This window comes from Azolla caroliniana, unplaced genomic scaffold (genome assembly GCF_043228905.1).
Source record: "Azolla caroliniana isolate FFs.n. ecotype wild unplaced genomic scaffold, voAzoCaro1.0.p SCAF_16, whole genome shotgun sequence".
Lineage (NCBI taxonomy): Eukaryota > Viridiplantae > Streptophyta > Polypodiopsida > Salviniales > Salviniaceae > Azolla > Azolla caroliniana.
In genome coordinates this window covers 18952814-18971502 of record NW_028230451.1, presented here as the reverse complement: position 1 = coordinate 18971502, position 18689 = coordinate 18952814, and the positions used below count along the sequence as shown (strand labels likewise).

At 37.2% G+C, this 18689-nt stretch overlaps 2 protein-coding genes across 2 annotated transcripts; one reads left to right on the top strand and one right to left on the bottom strand.

The window, feature by feature from the left end:
• The first annotated feature begins 3882 nt into the window (after positions 1 to 3882).
• On the top strand, positions 3883 to 6226 carry LOC147854163 (uncharacterized). Its single transcript, XM_087332022.1, has one exon. It carries the CDS (start codon positions 4180 to 4182, stop codon positions 4939 to 4941), a length of 762 nt encoding a protein of 253 aa, XP_087188148.1. The 5' UTR covers positions 3883 to 4179; the 3' UTR covers positions 4942 to 6226.
• Positions 6068 to 10988, bottom strand: LOC147854162 (putative beta-1,3-galactosyltransferase 8). The gene is made up of 13 exons (XM_087332021.1): positions 10895 to 10988; positions 10714 to 10786; positions 9108 to 9302; positions 8469 to 8580; positions 8309 to 8373; positions 8029 to 8231; positions 7756 to 7819; positions 7578 to 7650; positions 7139 to 7259; positions 6933 to 7020; positions 6688 to 6813; positions 6485 to 6594; positions 6068 to 6216 (listed from the first exon to the last, which is right to left on the bottom strand). Exons 1-13 carry the CDS (start codon positions 10986 to 10988, stop codon positions 6068 to 6070), a joined length of 1473 nt encoding a protein of 490 aa, XP_087188147.1.
• Between the last annotated feature and the right edge of the window lie 7701 nt (positions 10989 to 18689).

Genomic DNA, 18689 nt, shown 5'->3' with positions numbered 1-18689 from the left:
TATCATAGAGCGAATATCCACGATCACATATTCTTTCCTTCATTGAACTGTCACGAATTGAAAGTGTCCCACTATTATATAATTTTCCGATCAAAGTGGTTCTTTGAGGAAGAAATAGATCTACTCATGCATCCCAACTATGAAGTAAGAGGTTTTTTTATCTGATGAAATACACTCCTGAATTATGATGTACTTTGCTCCATCAATCGTTTATCACACATCTATATGCACATGGTTTAGCCATCAAAGTTTCTCAGAATTTCTTGGGGTGTTTGTGTATACCTATTATTATACCTTCTCTTGTATCTTTAATTTCTTCTTCTTTACACATATCTAGTGTCCATATCGATTGCCTCATATGAACATTAGATAGAGAAGATTGAATAGAATATGTGAGAGGGATTAGGAATTATATACTTAGGTCAAATAAGGATGAAGTTTTTAGGCCCATTGTAAGAAATTTTGATAAGGCATTGTTGAAACGCAAAGAAGAATATGGTAGCTCAAGAAAAAATGAATATACGTAAATAAATTCGGACATAAATAATAATGGAGTTGTATACTATATGTAGTGCCAATAGAAGTTAATATCATGTGAATAAAAAGGACATAAAGCAAAATCGCACTTTCCATAAAGATGGTGTAGATTTGATGAGCTTTTCGAACTTACCTAATTTTTCTTGGTGAGCTTAACTGAATGATCATACAATTTCTAGTTATTAGTAGGTACAAACATCTCAAAATCATAAACAAATTTTAAAGAAGAACATTTTTCATGGGCCCATATGAGAGCTTTTCCAAATATGAACAACTGGTCAAACAAGGTTAGTGTCAAATTCTCGTGTAATGCACATACGTATTAAAAAATCATATGATACCTCTTATTTTTTTTAGGAATATGTGGACATCTAATGTACGTTTATCCAACTACATCTTGTATATGCGTCCTTCACATGAATCCACAATGGATAAGATAACAATGGAGGATATATAGAAAAGCATGTTTGTTCAATCCAAAAGTCTCTTGATCTAAAGAGAATCGTTCACATTAAGCGATGGAACACTGTTGTCTCGGAATTCATCTTATCCCATGACCTTCTTTCATACATCTTCCCTACCAATCAATATCTTATATATATTTAGTTTAACCCATTTCCTCATGTGCGCTCCTCACATCACGACGACATTTTATTCTATTGTGTTGAGAGAAAATCGCTTGGATGGATGAAACATCCTTTTTGTTTTGCTTGGTTGTTCATATGGGAGGCAAGAGAAAGTGGATAAGTGCACACATTGGACACCCAAAGTTATTATAGTAAGCCTCTCACACCATCACGTCGAGTATGAGAGAAATAACAATATAATTTTGTATATCTATACTTTACAACTATTCTAAAATACAAATTGGGGCATCAACATAGATATCCATCAAGCAAGGAATGACTAATTGATCTCTACATTATTCAAGATCCTTACATCCTTTATGATCTCCATTTCTCTAGTTGATATATTTCAACACAATTCTTTGCAAGGAACACGAGATTTTCTTTGTGCAATCGAAATTTAATATGAAGTCGGGCGATTCACTTGTTTAATATACGCTTCTTTGCCTTGCATTATTTTAGTTTAGAAAATGTTTGTCTTGAATATTGCCATGCAATGCATACTCCTGAATGAAACACCGAATTCGTTGAATAAATAAAAATGCGTGCTCACCAAGATAATTGCGTGATGCTCTATTCAAGGATGTCATATTGGTAGTGATGGCTAGCATTTAAAAAAAGCACTCTTAAAAAACTCAAATCCAAATTGTGGGTGAACATAACAGTCAATGCAAGTAGTAATAGTCAATATAAATGCAAGTAGTAATAGTCAATATAACACGGAATCGTAAGAGATAAGCACACAAGTCCAAACACAAGAAATGAAAAAAGAAAAGAATGAGAAACCTTTTGAGAAATGTATCATGGTAGGTGGATTCTTGACATATTAAATCTATGATCTAAAGGTGGATCTCTCTCTTGACAAAATACAATATTAAAGTTCAAGAGATATAGTAACCTAGAATGAATGTGGATCTCTCTGTGTAAACGAACTATCAATATGTTGATACTACTACAATATAAATTGTAAATACCAACTATAGAAATTGTAAAGTTGCTTTTTATGCAATTACATCATAAGTGACCGTACACATCTGTGGAGTAAGGATATCTTCTGAACTCATTGAAATTGTATACTGAGAGCATTAGTTTCACTACAAAAACAATCACAACTCTAATATGGTCAGAGGATTTAAGCATAACTATTTTTTAAGTAACTATGTAATACTTATAAGCATAATAGGAGGCAACGACAAGGAGAAAATATATAGCTCCATTTGAGCAAGCCCATGTAAGCATCACTCTCATGAGCGAAGGAGGTTACGTTTGGTCGCAACCACATGTGGCTCATGCATTTTCCTTAGGGTCTTTCTCATGCTGAAAGAGATAGATAGATAGATAGATAGGTTCTATTATTGTCTTCGGAACGTCAAATATGACCTATGAGACCAAAAATATTACATTTCACGTGATACATGTGAAAGTGAGCAGGGACTCTCGATGATCAAGAACTTTGCCGATGAATGTTGCAATCCGAGAGTGTACATTGTGGGCAAAAGGATAACTCGTGGGAGGTTTGCGGGAGCCGAGAGAGAGAGCACATATAAGGTCTGTAAGAAGTGGGCAGAAGGAAAACATGTGGGAATCAAGAATCAATTGGATGTCGTGAATGCTTCACATCGCAACGTGATAATTCTCCTCACCTTTGATCTCTTGGTGTTATTTGTCCCCTCGTTACTAGTGGCAAGCAAACGGCAAACAACAAATGTATTTTGTATAGATGTGTTGTTTCTAAATATGCACTTACTTTTGCAGAATGTAAAAGAGACCCACCAATCCGTCAGCATGCTCTATATATATGTATTCAGGTGGAATTACAACAGACTCACATGAGTTTACTAGGTTAGTAAGATACTGTTGCACGTATGTATGCTAGGAGACACAAACACGCGAGGTCGTTATTGCATGAGACCATAGCCAAAGAAAGCACCATATTGTACAACAGACTGTTCGGAAAGAGGGAATAAGGACCATAGGAACACTCTAGAACACACAAGAAACCTTCTAGAACACGCAAGACAATTCTAGAACATTCTAGAACATTCTAGGATATGCAACATTCTGGAACATTCTAGGGAACACGGCAAAAAACATTGTAGAACATTGTAGAGCGACGAAAATGATATCTGGATGCGAGGAAAGGGTTTAGGGTTTAAGGTTGAAATTTTAGAGGGGGGCCCAGAGGGTTAGAGTTCAAGGTTTGGGTAGGGGTTAGGTTTTAGATTTCAAGTTTTAGGGTTTAGGATTTAGGTTTTAAGTTTTAGGGTTTAAGGTTTAAGGTTTTAAGTTTTAGGGTTTAAGGTTTATGGTTTAGGTTTTAGGTTTTAAGTTCTAGGGTTTTAAGGTTTAGGGTTTAGGATTTAGGTTTTAAGTTTTAGGGTTTAGGTTTTAGGTTTTAAGTTTTAGGGTTTAAGGTTTAAGGTTTAGGTTTTAAGTTTTAGGGTTTAAGGTTTAGGTTTTAAGTTTTAGGGTTTAGGGTTTTCAGAAGATGATGATGATGATGATGACAAGGAGGTAGATGATAATGATGGTGATGGTGATGATGATGATGATGATGATGACACAGTCAAAAAAGAGATTGATTCTGAGTCAGAGAAAGAAAGTTGAAGACGGTGGAAGTCAAAGAAGAGCCAGTGTGTCCTTTCTTTCCCCTTTCTCTGCTTCTTCTTCTTCTTCTTCTTCTGTATCTAAATCTGTGTTTTATTAAAGAAGATAAATCTCAGAAGAAGCTCCCCAATCTCATCAGAAAATTTCTCAGAAGAAGCTCCCCTTTCTCTGCTTCTTCTTCTTCTGTATCTAAATCTGTGCTATTAAAGAAGATAAATTCTCAGAAGAAGAATCTCCCCACAATCTCATCAGAAATTTCTCAGAAGAAGAAGCTCCCCTCTTTTCCTGTGTCTCTGACCTTCCTCGCTTTGCTTCCAAAAATCCCAAAATAAAAATCAGAGATTTTGTTTTAGAAAACCTTTTGCCTCTGCATCTCTCTCACTCCGCCTTGCTTTGCTCAATCGCAGCTATGTCTTACTTCTCTCGCAGATCTGTGTCTGTCCGAGTGGAAGCTTCTCACGGACTGAGACGGCCATCTTCCTCTGTTGTCTCCCCTCCTTTGAAGCGATCATCCTCTGTGTCGAGCTCCATTGAGATCGGAGCTAAAGGATCCATCGTTTCTCTGATTGGCAGAGATCTCTCCCATGCCTCAGACCCTCCGCAGGGATCTGCCATTGACAGCCATGAGAACCTTGGAAAGCTCAGCCCTGCTCACCGCCATGGTAACTCTGATCCACACACTACAGATTTGCACTACCCTAACAAGAAGCCTGCATCACCACCACTACCACCACCACCATCATCATCATCAGCGGAGATTGTTGGGGAAAGCATTCAGAAGTTGCCCAGATGGAAGCGATTGTTGAACAGACTGATCAGAGGCGGATTAAGGAAAGGGAAGGAGAAAGAGATGAAGAAGAAGAAGAAAGAAGATTTACCTAATGTCAGCGATGGAAAGAAGACGAACAGATTAACGCAACAAGAGCAGCCTATTAATGGAAACACAACATATCAAGATTCAGCTAAAAATGCATCCAAATCGACCCCTCCATCTACTGCTAACCCTACTACATCTTCTGCTTCTGCTTCTGCTTCTTCTTCAGCTTCATCTTCTTCTTCTTTGGAGCCATCCCTTTCTCAACAGACAAGCCCAATCTGGGAGCGTCGCAATTTCGGTGAGATCAAAGCCCTCAATGTCCCCCCAGTTCCTACTCGCAGAAAGGCGCAGTAGCATTACCAATAATGAATGCTCTAAAATCAATCAAAAACCTGTGTGCGGCTCAGAACAGAAGTGCAGAGATGCATATATTCTTGCTCGATCGTGTAAATTAACCATAACCAGACAGTCTAGTCTAATCATTGAGCTCTTAATGATCCCTAGTCTTCTTCCCATTCTTTCACATGAATGTTCCCCCCCTGAGTATTGTTGATCTGAGGAATTCAGAATTGCTGCTCTTCTTGTATACCATCCCATCCATTTCATATCCTTTGATCATAGCCATTGCTCTGTTTGGCATCAATCTATTCCAGCATATATCATCTAGCAGTGATCTCTATCAAGGGGTATTTGATTCTTCTGTTGTATACCATTTTCCATGTATTCAGTCAGCCTCCATCTGTTGATCTATCTGTGGAATATACACACAATATGGAATGGATGGGCCAGAAATGAATTCCCATTCTTTTTATTAATAATGCCAAATTCCCATTCTTTGTATACAATTTGGCATTGATATGATACATTAGCGGAATTACTACCTGTGTTTGCCCTGGCCAATTCAGAGAAATTGAGGAATTACTACCTGTGTTTGCCTTGGCCAATTCAGATAAATTGCTCTTCCTGATCTTTATGTGCATATTATTTATACTTAAAAAAATAACCGTGGCGATGATTCTGATGATCAACACATGTAAAATAATCACCACACTGATTCTTATGTGTTATAATTCAACATATTTATTAAACATGAGATCTATGGTTTTATCAAAGCATCAGTGCGACATTGCTTTACATATATTTACGTGTCTACAAATAAAAGCTGTAACAATGGAATTTTGAGAAAGATAATGAATGAGAAGGGTTTATTGCCAATATATTGGAAATTCCTTTGAACAATGGAGTCAGAAAAAAAGGGTAATGGATGTTTTATTGCAAACACGGGAATTTGTACAATGCTTCCACCATGGGAGCTTGGAAAAGATGAAGTCTCCTGAATAGATGTTAAAAGCCTTCTTGTCAAAAACAGGCTATCAATTTGCAGGTATTTTTCTTTAATACTAGACTAAGTAGTGTGTGTGTCTTGAATTGCTGTGGTGTTATGACCGACCACACTGGAAAAATGAACGAGATAGAAAGCTCAAACAAATGGCGTCCATATGGATGTTTCATCTTCGCCACATCGCTTATGAATATCTTTCATTCGATCTACGGATTTGCATATCCCACTGCATGTCCAATCAAAAGAAGCTGCACAAACATCACCTGCCTTTGCTTTCCATTCACAATCTGCATAGGGGAGAAAAAAAAAAACAAGCAAAACCATTTTCCAAATCATGCTCACCACTCGATGATTATCACCTTAATGCTTCTCGTTAGCATTAAATGCTTTCATTTGTTGCACTATTGAATGCTTTCAATGACAATTCATTCATTTGAGCATATATTAATGATAATTCATTCATTTGATAATTGACAATTCATTCATTTGAGTACATATTAATGACAATTCATTCATTTGCGCATACATATATTAACGCAGTGGAGAGAGATATACCTGGTGGAGTTCCACAACACAAGGAGCGGTCATCAATATGGTCTACCTCTAAGCCAATCAACCAAGATCCAAGGGAAACATCTTCATTGGCAAATTTATGAAGAATGGGCCTGCAAAACCACACCATAACCTTAGTCTCAAGTTTCTCATTCTATTATTTTGCTATATAAATTATTTGACACATAATAAAATTACAAACATACATATTTACTGAAATATAGGCTGCCAAGTCTTTAGAAATCACATAAATTTGGCCAGTAGCATGGCGGAAATATTTGTTCCCCTCTTCGCCGAATTTCCAGTATTCAGGCTCTTGATATTTGACCCCTCTACAAATTAATTAGTAAGAAACTATGTTACCCAAAAAAAACAAATATACATAAAGTATTTATTATCTCCAATCTGAAGACATCTATGGACGTTAAAGGGAAAGCAAGAATCATATTACTTTTGAGATAAGACAGGGCCTGATTTCATGCAACCAATGTAAACACGAGGCTTTGCATGATAATGTGCTAATAATGAGCTTAGTGCTCCTGCATCACAAGGAAAAACATACCTTCATTAAATTTAAGCAATACCAAATTCTAGTTCAAGCTAAGCATTACAAAATCACATATAGTTTGCATCTCATGTCAACAAAAGATAGATCACCTAGATTTACATGTACATCATCATCCACCTTTACATAAAATTCGGCATCCCATTTGGCAAGGGCTGTTGCAAAGTAAATCTTGGTTTTTGCTGATAATTCATGGTATCCCTCAATATGCTCCTGCGAAAGACACCAGAATAGATTAAATCATAAATATATTTCAAGTTCAAATTTTGTTCTCAATGAGGTCATTATATACAAATCGTCTATATAACACGTGTTAAATAAAAGCCCATTAAAAACCCTGGTTTGTGGATCCTTCATAAAATGCACCCTTCACATTTCAATGTAGACCCTTTTAGATGGAGTCAATATCTAGGTAAATAATTTGTAAAAAAGGCTTTAAAAATCCCTTCCAATGAGTAATTGATTGCCCTGATGCATATGTATGCATCATCCCATACTGTAAAATCAAAGAGTTTTTTCACTAGCTCCTACTAGTCTAAGGAAATCCGAATGTTGTGTATCTTCAGCATCAATTGCTCGGTCCAAACTTCCACCTGGAGTTGTGCTGCACAAAAATATAAAACTTTCAACATTATGTTGATCTGAATTATATCACACACAAGTACAATAGCATGAAGCCAAACAATCACACACTTCATTAATAGCTCACCTATGACCAATGACAAACCTAACAATGATCCCTTTCTCCTGTTCAATCCGCTTCCGTGTCTCACCTGGTAAAAGTATACCACCAAAGGTTCAACAACAATGTCAAGAAAACATGTTTAAGGGACAACAGGGGGTTCTCTCTCTCTCTCTCTCTCTCTCTCTCTCTCTCTCTCTCTCTCTCTCTCTCTCTCTCTCTCTCTCTCTCTCTCTCTCTCTCTCTCTCTCTCTCTCTCTATATATATATATATATATATAGGAAATATAGTAGCTTGACCTTGTGGCATCCAAGTATCCCGAATAGAATCACGACGTTTACGGCTGCTAAAGGCAGTATTTATCCCTATAATGACAAATGCCTTCTGCCTCGGCTCCGATATATCATTATGGGTACTATCAATCACAGGTGGCGCATTTATGTTGTTAGACCTTGCTATTGCTACTTCAGCCTCCAAGGATGAGATGGTCTTGTCAAGGGCCCTGCAGATGATCAAGAATAAGATATCATAGACTTCAAAATCTCATGTAGTCTCTCTTCATGAGGATCTTAGACATACTGAATTGATTCGTGCGTTCTTGATATTTCACCGAGAACATCTCTTGCATCTCCTTCAGAACCCTTCTAATTAAAAAAAAAATCAAGAAACAAAAACAAGGTAAGCATGGAAAGAGATCTAAGAGATAAGATATATGCATAGGCTTCTCTTTTCTCCTTACTAGATTCTCACAATCTTTGATGCTCAATTGTAGTTCGTTGACGTCCTCCAGATGCTCTCTCCTCATCTTAGGGGATGCCAAGGGCTCATGGGGTTCAGGTGTTGTCCACATCCTGCAAGTTCTTCATCTTCAGCCTTCCATCACCATGAACACATTGAAGTAAAACTATAAAAAAATGAAGTGTCCTATCTGACAAAATCGGTTACAGCATAGGATCAAATGTGGTATAGAGAATGAGCCATATCCATAAGAATCAAAATAACTGAAAGATGAAATCCTACTCGAGGTGTACCGTACAGCGTATGACCATGTCATATGTTATATGAGAACACATGTGGGATGATTAGGCATTGGCTGGGGGGTATCGATTGGGAGGATAGTACTTACTCTAGACTTTTCCTTGTTTATATTGTCAATTACAGTTTTATTATGATACTTTCCTGATTAAGACAGATTGTCACTACAAGTCACACTGTCGATATACAACCGATCAATAACATGGAGAGTACTTACATAGACTTATCCATCAATGAGAACAATGAAAGTAGAAGAGAGTAAACTTTTGCTAAAAAGGAGACTCTTATAATGCATTGCACCACAACCATCTAAGGCATTATAAAAAGAGATACGATTCTAAACCTGTTGGTGAAAAGCATGCCGATACAGAAGCTTGCCACACACATGATGAGAATGACCGTCGACGTCACACCCCCTGCTTTGGTTTTCATGATTTTGTTCCTCGTATCACCCTCCAGAGAAGATTTACCTCTAGATTTGTAAGACTCTAGGGGTGTCGGAGCACTAGAGAAGCCCGCGGCATTATTCAATGCCAACCTGTAAACGACCCGATCGATGGTAAGAAAATTGGGTGCTTCACAAGATTCTCTCAAAGCCATTTCAAGTTGAGGAGAAGAATCCATTTATAGCACTATAGCTAGTGAACAAAGAACGTGAATAGGAGCTCAACCTAGATGCCATCATGTCAGTTGATGTGATGTGATTTTGATGATGCCGATGATGGTGGTGAAGAAGGCAAAAGAACATTCACGTTTGGTGGATACTAATATTTGTGAAGCTATGGTTTCAAAATTGATTAAATTTTGTGGTGACTTGAAAACCTCATTAGCAAGCAAAACAAGAGGTCTGAACAATCATGATAAAGGCATGTGAGTTGTCAGGTACCAAAAGCACATATCTCATGGATATAGTCTCTCATTGAAATTGCATATAGTAGTGCTAGCAGAGACATATCAATCAGCTCTCTCTCTCTCTCATGATCATATCATGAACCCCATGAACCCTTTTGGGGTTCATAACATACTAAAATATTTCCCTCAGAAATAAGTGCACATCAAAATTTGTTTGTCATAATTAGCAGCATATATACACAAGGCAACATAAGAAAAGTGCACCACTTCCACACTAATATATTTCTCTCAGAGGTAAGTAAACATGCATACATAATGTATAGTGAGAGCTCGTTTATGAGTTCTAAATAGCCACATAATACACACATGGAACAACATAGGTATTCGGAAATATAATTTACATAATGTTTAGAGTTTGTTTGTTGTATTTAGAAACATATACTTCAATATGGAAAGACATACGAAATAGCACAAATACATAATGCATGGGCAACATACATAACAATGATGTGTAGGGAGACTCTTTTTTTTGTTTGTTTGTTGTAATTACCAGCATATACACACATGGAAAGACATAGGAAATGGATATACATACACAATGTACAGAGTTTGTTTGTTGTAACTAGCTGATCATACGTTCGCAGATAGTCCTAGGAAATATGCATACATACATGATGTAAACAGTTTTTTGTGTTATATAATTGGCAACATAAACAAAAGACACATAGATAGACATAGGAAATATACATGCATAGGGCATAGACTCTGTCTGTTTCTTAAGAAAAACGGATACATAATATGGAGAGACATGACAAGTATACATATGTGTAGTGCCCAATCTCTCACACCATGCATATACACATACATTACATAATGTCTAGAGTGACTTTAATGCAATTAGCTACATATAAACAACATGGAAAGACAAAGGAAACATAAATACATAGCATACATACATACATAATCTGTAGTGTTTGTTTTTGTTGTAATTAAACTTTGTTTTGTTGGTTGGAGATAGAAAAACAAAAAGAAAAGAAAAGAAAAGAAGAATATACAACAAAATTGGAAGAAGGGCATAGGAAATAAAACACACATACCTCTCAATGTGAAGGTGGAGGGTGAGGGCGAGGGCGGGGAGTCTTTCATGAGAAAAGGATGAGCCCCAAAGACCTTCGGAAAGGAATACGAGGGCAGCAATGCCTTTGTAAAGGCTTAAATTTACCAAAAAAATGGGATTGGGGAAGAAATGCGCGAAGCATGAGCACATCGAGCGCTCACCTACACACACATCATCCCCGCACATCCCGCGGGGGGAGAGGAGAGTGACAGGGACAGGTACTGGGATGGGAATATGCATGTGTATACATGACATTCCCCTCCCTATGCCCCTCTCTCTCTCTCTCCTTCTCTCTCTCCTTCCTATATTGTACATGCTGTTGCCCCTGTTTCCTGATAGTGACTGATCTCATGCTCTTTCTGCCAAACCCATCTCTAACTCTTCTCTCTCTGCAGATGTCTGATCTGTTTCGTGTGCTTCCTTTTGTTTCTTTATTCTCCTCCTCCACCTCCACCTCCACCTCCTCAGGTGGAGGAAGCCTTCTCTCTCTGTCTTTCTCTGTCTCTGTCTCTGTGTCTCTCTGTGTGTATGTATGTATGTATGTATGTACATATGTATGTATGTACATATGTATGTATGTATGTATGTATGTATGTATGTACATATGTATGTAGGTACCTGCAAGCAGCAAAAGAGTACATACTGAATTGATGAGTGCTTAAATAATTTGCACACATAACATAAATTTATCTCTGTTTTTGGTCCTTAAGAAGATGACTTTTTAATATACATATCTTTTCTTTCTTTCCCTCTTGGCTCTCCTTCAGTTTGTGAGGGGAGGGGGGGAGCCACGAATCCCCCCAACAATTCGCACACATGCTCACAACTACGAGCCCTAGGGTTTCGCCTTGAAACATTGCACAACTTTCTAGGGTTTAGGGTTTAGGGACTTAGAGTTTTAGAGGTTTAGGGGTTAGGGATTTAGAGGTTCAAAGGCTCAGGGATTTAGGGATATAGAGGTTTAGGGGCTTAGAAGTTTAGAGGTCTAGAGGGTTTAGAGGTCTAGAGGTTTGGAAGTTTAGGGGTTTAGGGGTTTGGGGATTTAAGGGTTTAGGGCTTTAGAGGTTTAGGGTTTAGGGATTTAGAGGTTTAGGGGTTTAGGGATTTAGGGGTTTAGAGATCTAGGGGTTTGGGGGTTTAAGGGTTTAGGGCTTTAGAAGTTTAGGGGTTTAGGGGTTTAGAAGTTTAGGGATTTCGAGGTTTAGAGGTTCAAGGATTTAGGGGTTTAGTAGGTAGGGGCTTAGAGGGTTTAGAGGGTTTACGGATTTAGACGTTTAGGGGTTTAAGGGTTTAGAGGTTTAGGTTTTAGGGTTAAGCAATTCCCCACGTATGAATCCATGTTAATTGTATTCCTCTTGCGGTTAGAGCCACGAACAAATAAAAATGTGTCATCGTTTTGTTTCTTGTCTCCCCTGTGACTACCTACCTGCCTATATATGTCTCCATGTTATATGCACTACGTTAGAGGTTTATCTTGTTTGTGTAAAATGGTTTAACCCCATACAATTATTGTTCCCTATAAATGAGTGAGATACATCCTATGCCCTTTTTTGCGATAGTGTGTAGGAGCCACGAATAGATATATAATTAGTTGTTTCACATTCCTATATCATTATTGATTTGTCTAATCACATATCCTTATGTCCAAGGTCTCCTCTAGACACATATCAACATTATATGTTGTGTTTTATTTACTAATGACTCTCTAGTTTGATGGCTACAAGGTTTGTTTACGTGGCTATGTATGTGTTACATAGGTCATTCTACCCTTGCATGTTAATGTTATGGTATTGCATCATAAACCCAAGAGGTGTGTTTTCATTTAGGTCACATTCTTCTTAGATGTTTTTGGGTATTTCTAACCATGGTAGGATCTTAGCAGGATGTGTATTCCGGAAAACAACATTGTTTTAAAATGCCAATGCTCCATTATTATTTCCTTATTTGGTATGATCCCATAACTTAGAGTGACATATCTTTTCGCTAATATGCAAATATTCCATGATTAGAGTTTGACAAGTAATGGTTTGGATATTAGAAATGAATATCACCTTTTAGCCCAGATTAAAATTTTGTATAGTATAAACTTGCAACTCCAGCTTTAGTTTAGGCTGCCTTTGTTCACGTGATTGGTGAATATTAGTTTGAATTGAAAAAAAGAAATTTACATAGTTATAGGTCAACACTTATACGACAGAGAGTAACAAGAAGACATGAAGGGTTAGCGCACAATGTGAAATATTGACCTTTATACATTCTATAGGAGGCGTTTGATGCCCCACAAATGATCATTTATATAGTCATCTAGTGTACAACATTGAAACTTTTAAAGGAAAAATTCAAGATATATAAACAAGATCATATAGTGGTAAATTTGGTAGTTTGCAACACAAAGGTTGTGGATTCAAGTTGTAATTGATGAGTTTGATGTGTTCATTATAAATACCCATTCACAAAACGAGAGAGATGAAATTATGAAGTGTAGCAAACATGATTGTTGCACCGAAACAAGATGAAGGAAGAGTTTTGACAAATCATAACACTTTAGCCTCACTTCCCTCTATACGAGACTTTTGGCATCTCCCCATGAATTAGGTGTAAAACATAATCGTATGTAGCTAGTGAAGTTGGCATTAATCAAAGTGCTTCATTTTCCTATGTAAAACATGATGTTGTATAATAGTGGGGCTTCGCAACCTCAATGTTATGTATGGGCTTAAAGTTTGAGGTGTGACATGTCCATGGATTGAGTCACTCCATATGTCTGAATTATCAAGCTCTTCCGTTTTTCATTTTCATAATTGGCTTACTTTGGTGGTGAACTAATAAGCTATCAACACAAGGTCATGTGTCCAATCCTTACTTTCACACATGTTCTTATATTGCACTTAGAGTTATTGTGTTGTTTATTGAGCTTCCATTCAAACCTTATACCATTCCTCCTTTTTTAGCTTCTAGCACCACGCAAGTGTTAGAGGTTGTGTTACATTACAACTTAGTAGAGAGTCTTGTGTTTTTTATAATTAGTCACTAGCCTCCCATTACATAATGCCGCTTTCCATATCCTTTGAAATTAGAGAACCCCTTCTTCGGTACATCACTTCTCCTAGACCACACTCACCACATTGGTGTATCTAGGAACTCGTGACCTCATGGTCTCCAAACCATTGACACAAACCATCCCAACAATGGCTTGACCGACATAGAATCCCTCCCTATATCTCTCTCTTGGGAGTGCCTAGTTGGTTTGCTTTGTATATTAGGGTTTTGTAGCATTAAACAACATGAAATCAAGCAAAACCAAGTTTGATTATCACAATGGGCTTAGCACATTGGATCTCAAGATTAAAACCCCAAACCACTCCTATCAAATCCACACACCTTATAAACTCACATTGGTCTTTATAGTAAAACCCCAAACCACTTCTATCAAATCCCACACACATTATATACTATGTACCCTACCTTTTTAGTACATTGCTCCTTTCATCACGTTCTCAAAAGAATTAAGTAAGATCAAGGTTTCTATTGCTAGGCTTGCTCACATTCATGCTCTTGAAGAGCTTATCTCATTAATCCTATTAATTTGATCATCTGAGAGAGAGAAAGAGAGAATGTTGGCGGGTGGCTTCGGCACCCACACTAACACCTCGGGTTGGGCCGACACTTTTTTTGGAGACACATTCTCCCTTCAAGGCTGAGTTCACACTCTCACAACCACTTTCGGGAGTGCTTGCCTGTGGTTTCCTTATTGTGGGATGATCGGAATCTTCTTTGAAAGAATATTTTCCCCCAATGTACAACAACATATATGTTTAGATCAATCCATGACTTGCATTGTGTCACACACGGAGGAACCGGATCAACTTAAAGCTAACAATAAAAACAAACCCAGGCTTTGTTGTGCCTTATGATTCATGACCCACAACAATATTGTTGCAAGAGGAGTGTGCTACAACAATTAACACCCACCCAACTCTTGTAATGAATTGTGGACCAATCATGTGGCAACGACAAAAATCTCACAAATTTGAAAAGGTTCCTTCTGAATGTCCACATCTATTGCGTGCATCCAAGTTTGTGGATGAAATAAGTGTCAAGTTACTTGTTGGGACTTTAGTTTTTTTGTTTGTGAATCATAGTTTTCCATGCGTAAAAAGCGTTGTGGGTTTTTTTCTCTTTAAAATAGACCCTTCATTTACTCGACAACTTTCCTCATGTTATTTTGCATACTACGAGGAATGTTGGACTTTTGGAAATATAATTGTCGATTTTTTAGCTAACATTATTCAACTACCTGAACTAAACCTCAACAAATCTTCTCCATTCAAATCTTTGTTTACATTACAAAGCATCAATCATCATCTACCATGTAACATGTTGACACTATCATGTGCATTTACGTACAAATCGGGTTGCCTTTTGCTTTGCATTGTTAAAGATTCTATTTGACGTCATCAATTATAGAGGTATCAAGAATGGTCATAGCAAAATCTTTAACATTTTTGTATCCTAAATGGGTAAGAATACATGGGAAAGGAAATCTTTGGAATATTCTCTTAACTCCACAAAGTGTTGCATGTTTAGCCTTGCTCATACGTAAAGACTTTTCGGAAATACCACTCATGGGCAAGAATAATTGATGTATACAATTGAACCAAAATTTTACCGCTATCATACATATATCAAATAGACCATGCAAATGAAAATTTTCCTCAAGTCCATCATTGACACACCATTAGTCAAAGAGCTTATATGCCATTTCTATTTGATGAAAGCAATTTTTCGTTGCCAACATTAGTTGCAGTATAGAGTGTTATTGGGGCAACCAACACACCACACTATCACTAATTGAATTTGTATCCCTATCAACTTACTCATCAATGTTTGCATAGGCATCATCTTCATCAAGATGCATCCTCTCTTCTTTCAAGCCACCAAGTGAATGTACTATTGCCTTTCGACTTGATTGGGTGTCTTCATATGAAAACATTTTTTCCCTCAAGATTGCAACGGTGAGCTTATGAAGGTGAATTGACATCGTCAATGTATAATAATATATAAGGATGCCTACTTCACAAATATTTACCTTGTTTGTTAACCAATTGTTCTTCTTTCTCTTCCTAGTCACTCCAATCACAATCATCTCTTATATAGATTTCTTCGTGAATACATCATGCTACTATTTGTTTGCTACCTATGCATTGAATAGGATTTGTCCACCCATTGTCCCTCTATATCTAGATAATTAACACCTCTACTATCCAAAATGCTAGGCTGGCCATCATTGACCCCATTTTTATTTCTTCAATATCGCCTCCTCACATCCCTTTAATCTTATATTTTTTTCACATTGGAGTTTCTCAACCATGTGTATATATCAAATTGGTCATGGACCATATATTGAAATATTGTATGTCATCTCAAGTGGATCACATGTTTGTAGACTGATCTTGTGTGTGTTTATGGGTTGTCGCTTATTGCTTTTCAAAATAGTTGGAACTTGGCCCACAAAGTAAGATATTGTCCAATATTGGGTTTGCACGATCAATCATCAACTCGTTTAGTATGATTGATAGTCACCATTCATATTTTTTATTAGTGTGGGGAATTGAAACACTTCATGGCTTTGTCCTCGAGAGGTTGTTGCATAACCATAAACATTTGCACCTTTAGGTCACACATATAAGAGCTAACCACGGCACAAAGACTCAAATTCTATTTATGATTGTAATTGTTTTGCAAAAATTGCATGACATAGAGGTGGTTCATTCTCTCTCTCTCTCTCTCTCTCATAGTAATGTATTAATTACAAAAATGAAATCAATAGATGGATACTATATTCTATTAACTTATGACAAAATCAATTAGTTTTCCATGAAATTCCTCATCTGTGGATACATCCATTGTTATGGACCTATATAGTTCCATGTGATAAAGGCCAATGCAAATGATGGACATGATGCCTTGTTAGATTAAAAATATCTAATTCCTCATATGACAACCTCCTTGAAGTTTTCAACAAGGAAATTTGCCAAACCAATATGCATTGTAATAATCAAATATGTCTTTGAACCCCATATTGAGCATAAAAACTAAAGCATTCCATACACCAATTATGCAAACCCCCAATGCCTTAGATACTAAAGGCCTATGAGCCGCCTATCACAAAATGTAAAGAGACATTCTTGACTGCACAATCCAGCAATGGATTACTCTACCCACTCCATCACCTTTAGCCTAAAGACCCATCCATAAATTCAAGCAAAGCTCGACTTGAACTCTCACTTCAGATCCAAGGAAAGCAAATCTCAACTTGATTGCTTTAACCCCTCTCCAACATGGACAAATTTCATATAGGTCACACACACACACACCTTTTTAGTGAGGTCTATTAACATGTTTTTTTCTCTAGTGAGGATCCATTCCCACACAAGTGCTCACTCCATGTTCAAGTTGGAAAATGTCAACCCCATCTTGGGTACTCTATTTTTGGCTCCAATATGGACACATCATGATTCCATGCCTACGAAATATGAAGACTTTGGTATCATGTTAGAGAAAATGAATATGGATCGCCTACTTGAACATCGGCCCCATGATTGTCTGATCAATCTACAAGAAGTCACATGTCCACCATTTTGTCCATTGATGGAATCTCTGAAACTTATATTGATGGGAACTTTAAGAAGGTTTTCATTTAACAATCTAGTTAAGAAGAAGAATAAGCACCATTTTGTTCATCAAGAAGAAGGATAGCTCATTCTGTCTTTGTTTCGACTATTATAACCTCAATAAAATCATAGTACGTAATCACTACAATAAATTTTGATTCTAGAGTGCTTCGAGTACCTCCAGACGGCTCATGTGGGGACCATTTCAAATGCAAGTAATGCCATTTAGCCTCGTCAATACTCTAACGATTTTTCAACATATGATGAATGACATATTTTGAGAGTATCTTGATCATTTTTTCATTATTTACCTTGAAAACATTCTTTTCTTCTCATCGAGCATGGAAGAGCACATTCGACAAGTGAGGTTGGCCCTTCCCAAGCGAGCTTGGAACTATATGCCGAAAGAGAGAAATGTGAGTTTGATTCTACTTCCATGGAATTCCTTGCTTTTGTCATATCTTATTAGGGAATCATAATGGATAAATAGAAAGTCAAGTGTATTCAAGAGTGGGACACTCCAAATTGTGTATAGTAATTCCTCGGTTTGCAAATTTCTACGAATGCTTTGAAGGCGTCTACCTCTTGTAATTTTGAGCTAATTGGAGTTTGTGTAAAAGAGGCTCTAAGAATTGGTTCTCCAAAGCTTGGTTGTAGCTTCTTGTGTCTAAGCACATTGTGCCAAGGTTTTGTGTTTAAGTTTAAAACTTCCTCCAAGGAGAGGGAATTTGCTTTGCTAAGATGTGGGACAACTCCCATTACACAAGGTTTTGAAATTTTGTTACATGATTTACCTCTCTAAGTGGTAGAGCTATCAAGTTAATAATTGCGGAAGTAGGGCTATGTTGACCTCTAGATCCAGATCATTGTTGATTCCTAGTTGACTCATTTCTTTGTTAGCTATAGGTTCTCTTATGGAAGTCTGATTTGGTGGATCTACACATTCCCACGATTGAGGTTTATCAATCTCATCTTTACAATTGTTATCTCCAAAATTCATGTTTTGTGTCTAAGAGATTAAGTATATGATCCTTTGCCTTCATTCTCGCTCCCATGCTCAAAGATTACTTCAATTGTCAAGTTTGGCTCACTCTTATGTGGTTGTTTTTGTTTATGGTAGTCTTTCGCAACCCTTTGTGTGTGTTGTTCACATTATTCCAAGTTCTAAGCTATGTGTTGTGCCACAATGACTATTCAAACCTATCGAGGGAGAAAAATGTCTTCAAAGACCTAGGAATTTAAGAATTCCTTCAATTCTTGAAAAGGAATAAAGGTCAAGTAC

Excerpts from the sequence above, each read along its gene's own strand:
- LOC147854163 (XM_087332022.1), top strand. The coding sequence starts at position 4,180 with ATGTCTTACTTCTCTCGCAGATCTGTGTCTGTCCGAGTGGAAGCTTCT.
- LOC147854162 (XM_087332021.1), bottom strand. The coding sequence starts at position 10,988 with ATGTCATGTATACACATGCATATTCCCATCCCAGTACCTGTCCCTGTC. Across the intron at positions 9,303-10,713 it reads CTCCACCTTCACATTGAGAG|GTTGGCATTGAATAATGCCG; the intron begins GTATGTGTGTTT and ends GGTCGTTTACAG. Across the intron at positions 7,021-7,138 it reads TGATGTACATGTAAATCTAG|GAGCACTAAGCTCATTATTA; the intron begins GTGATCTATCTT and ends CTTGTGATGCAG.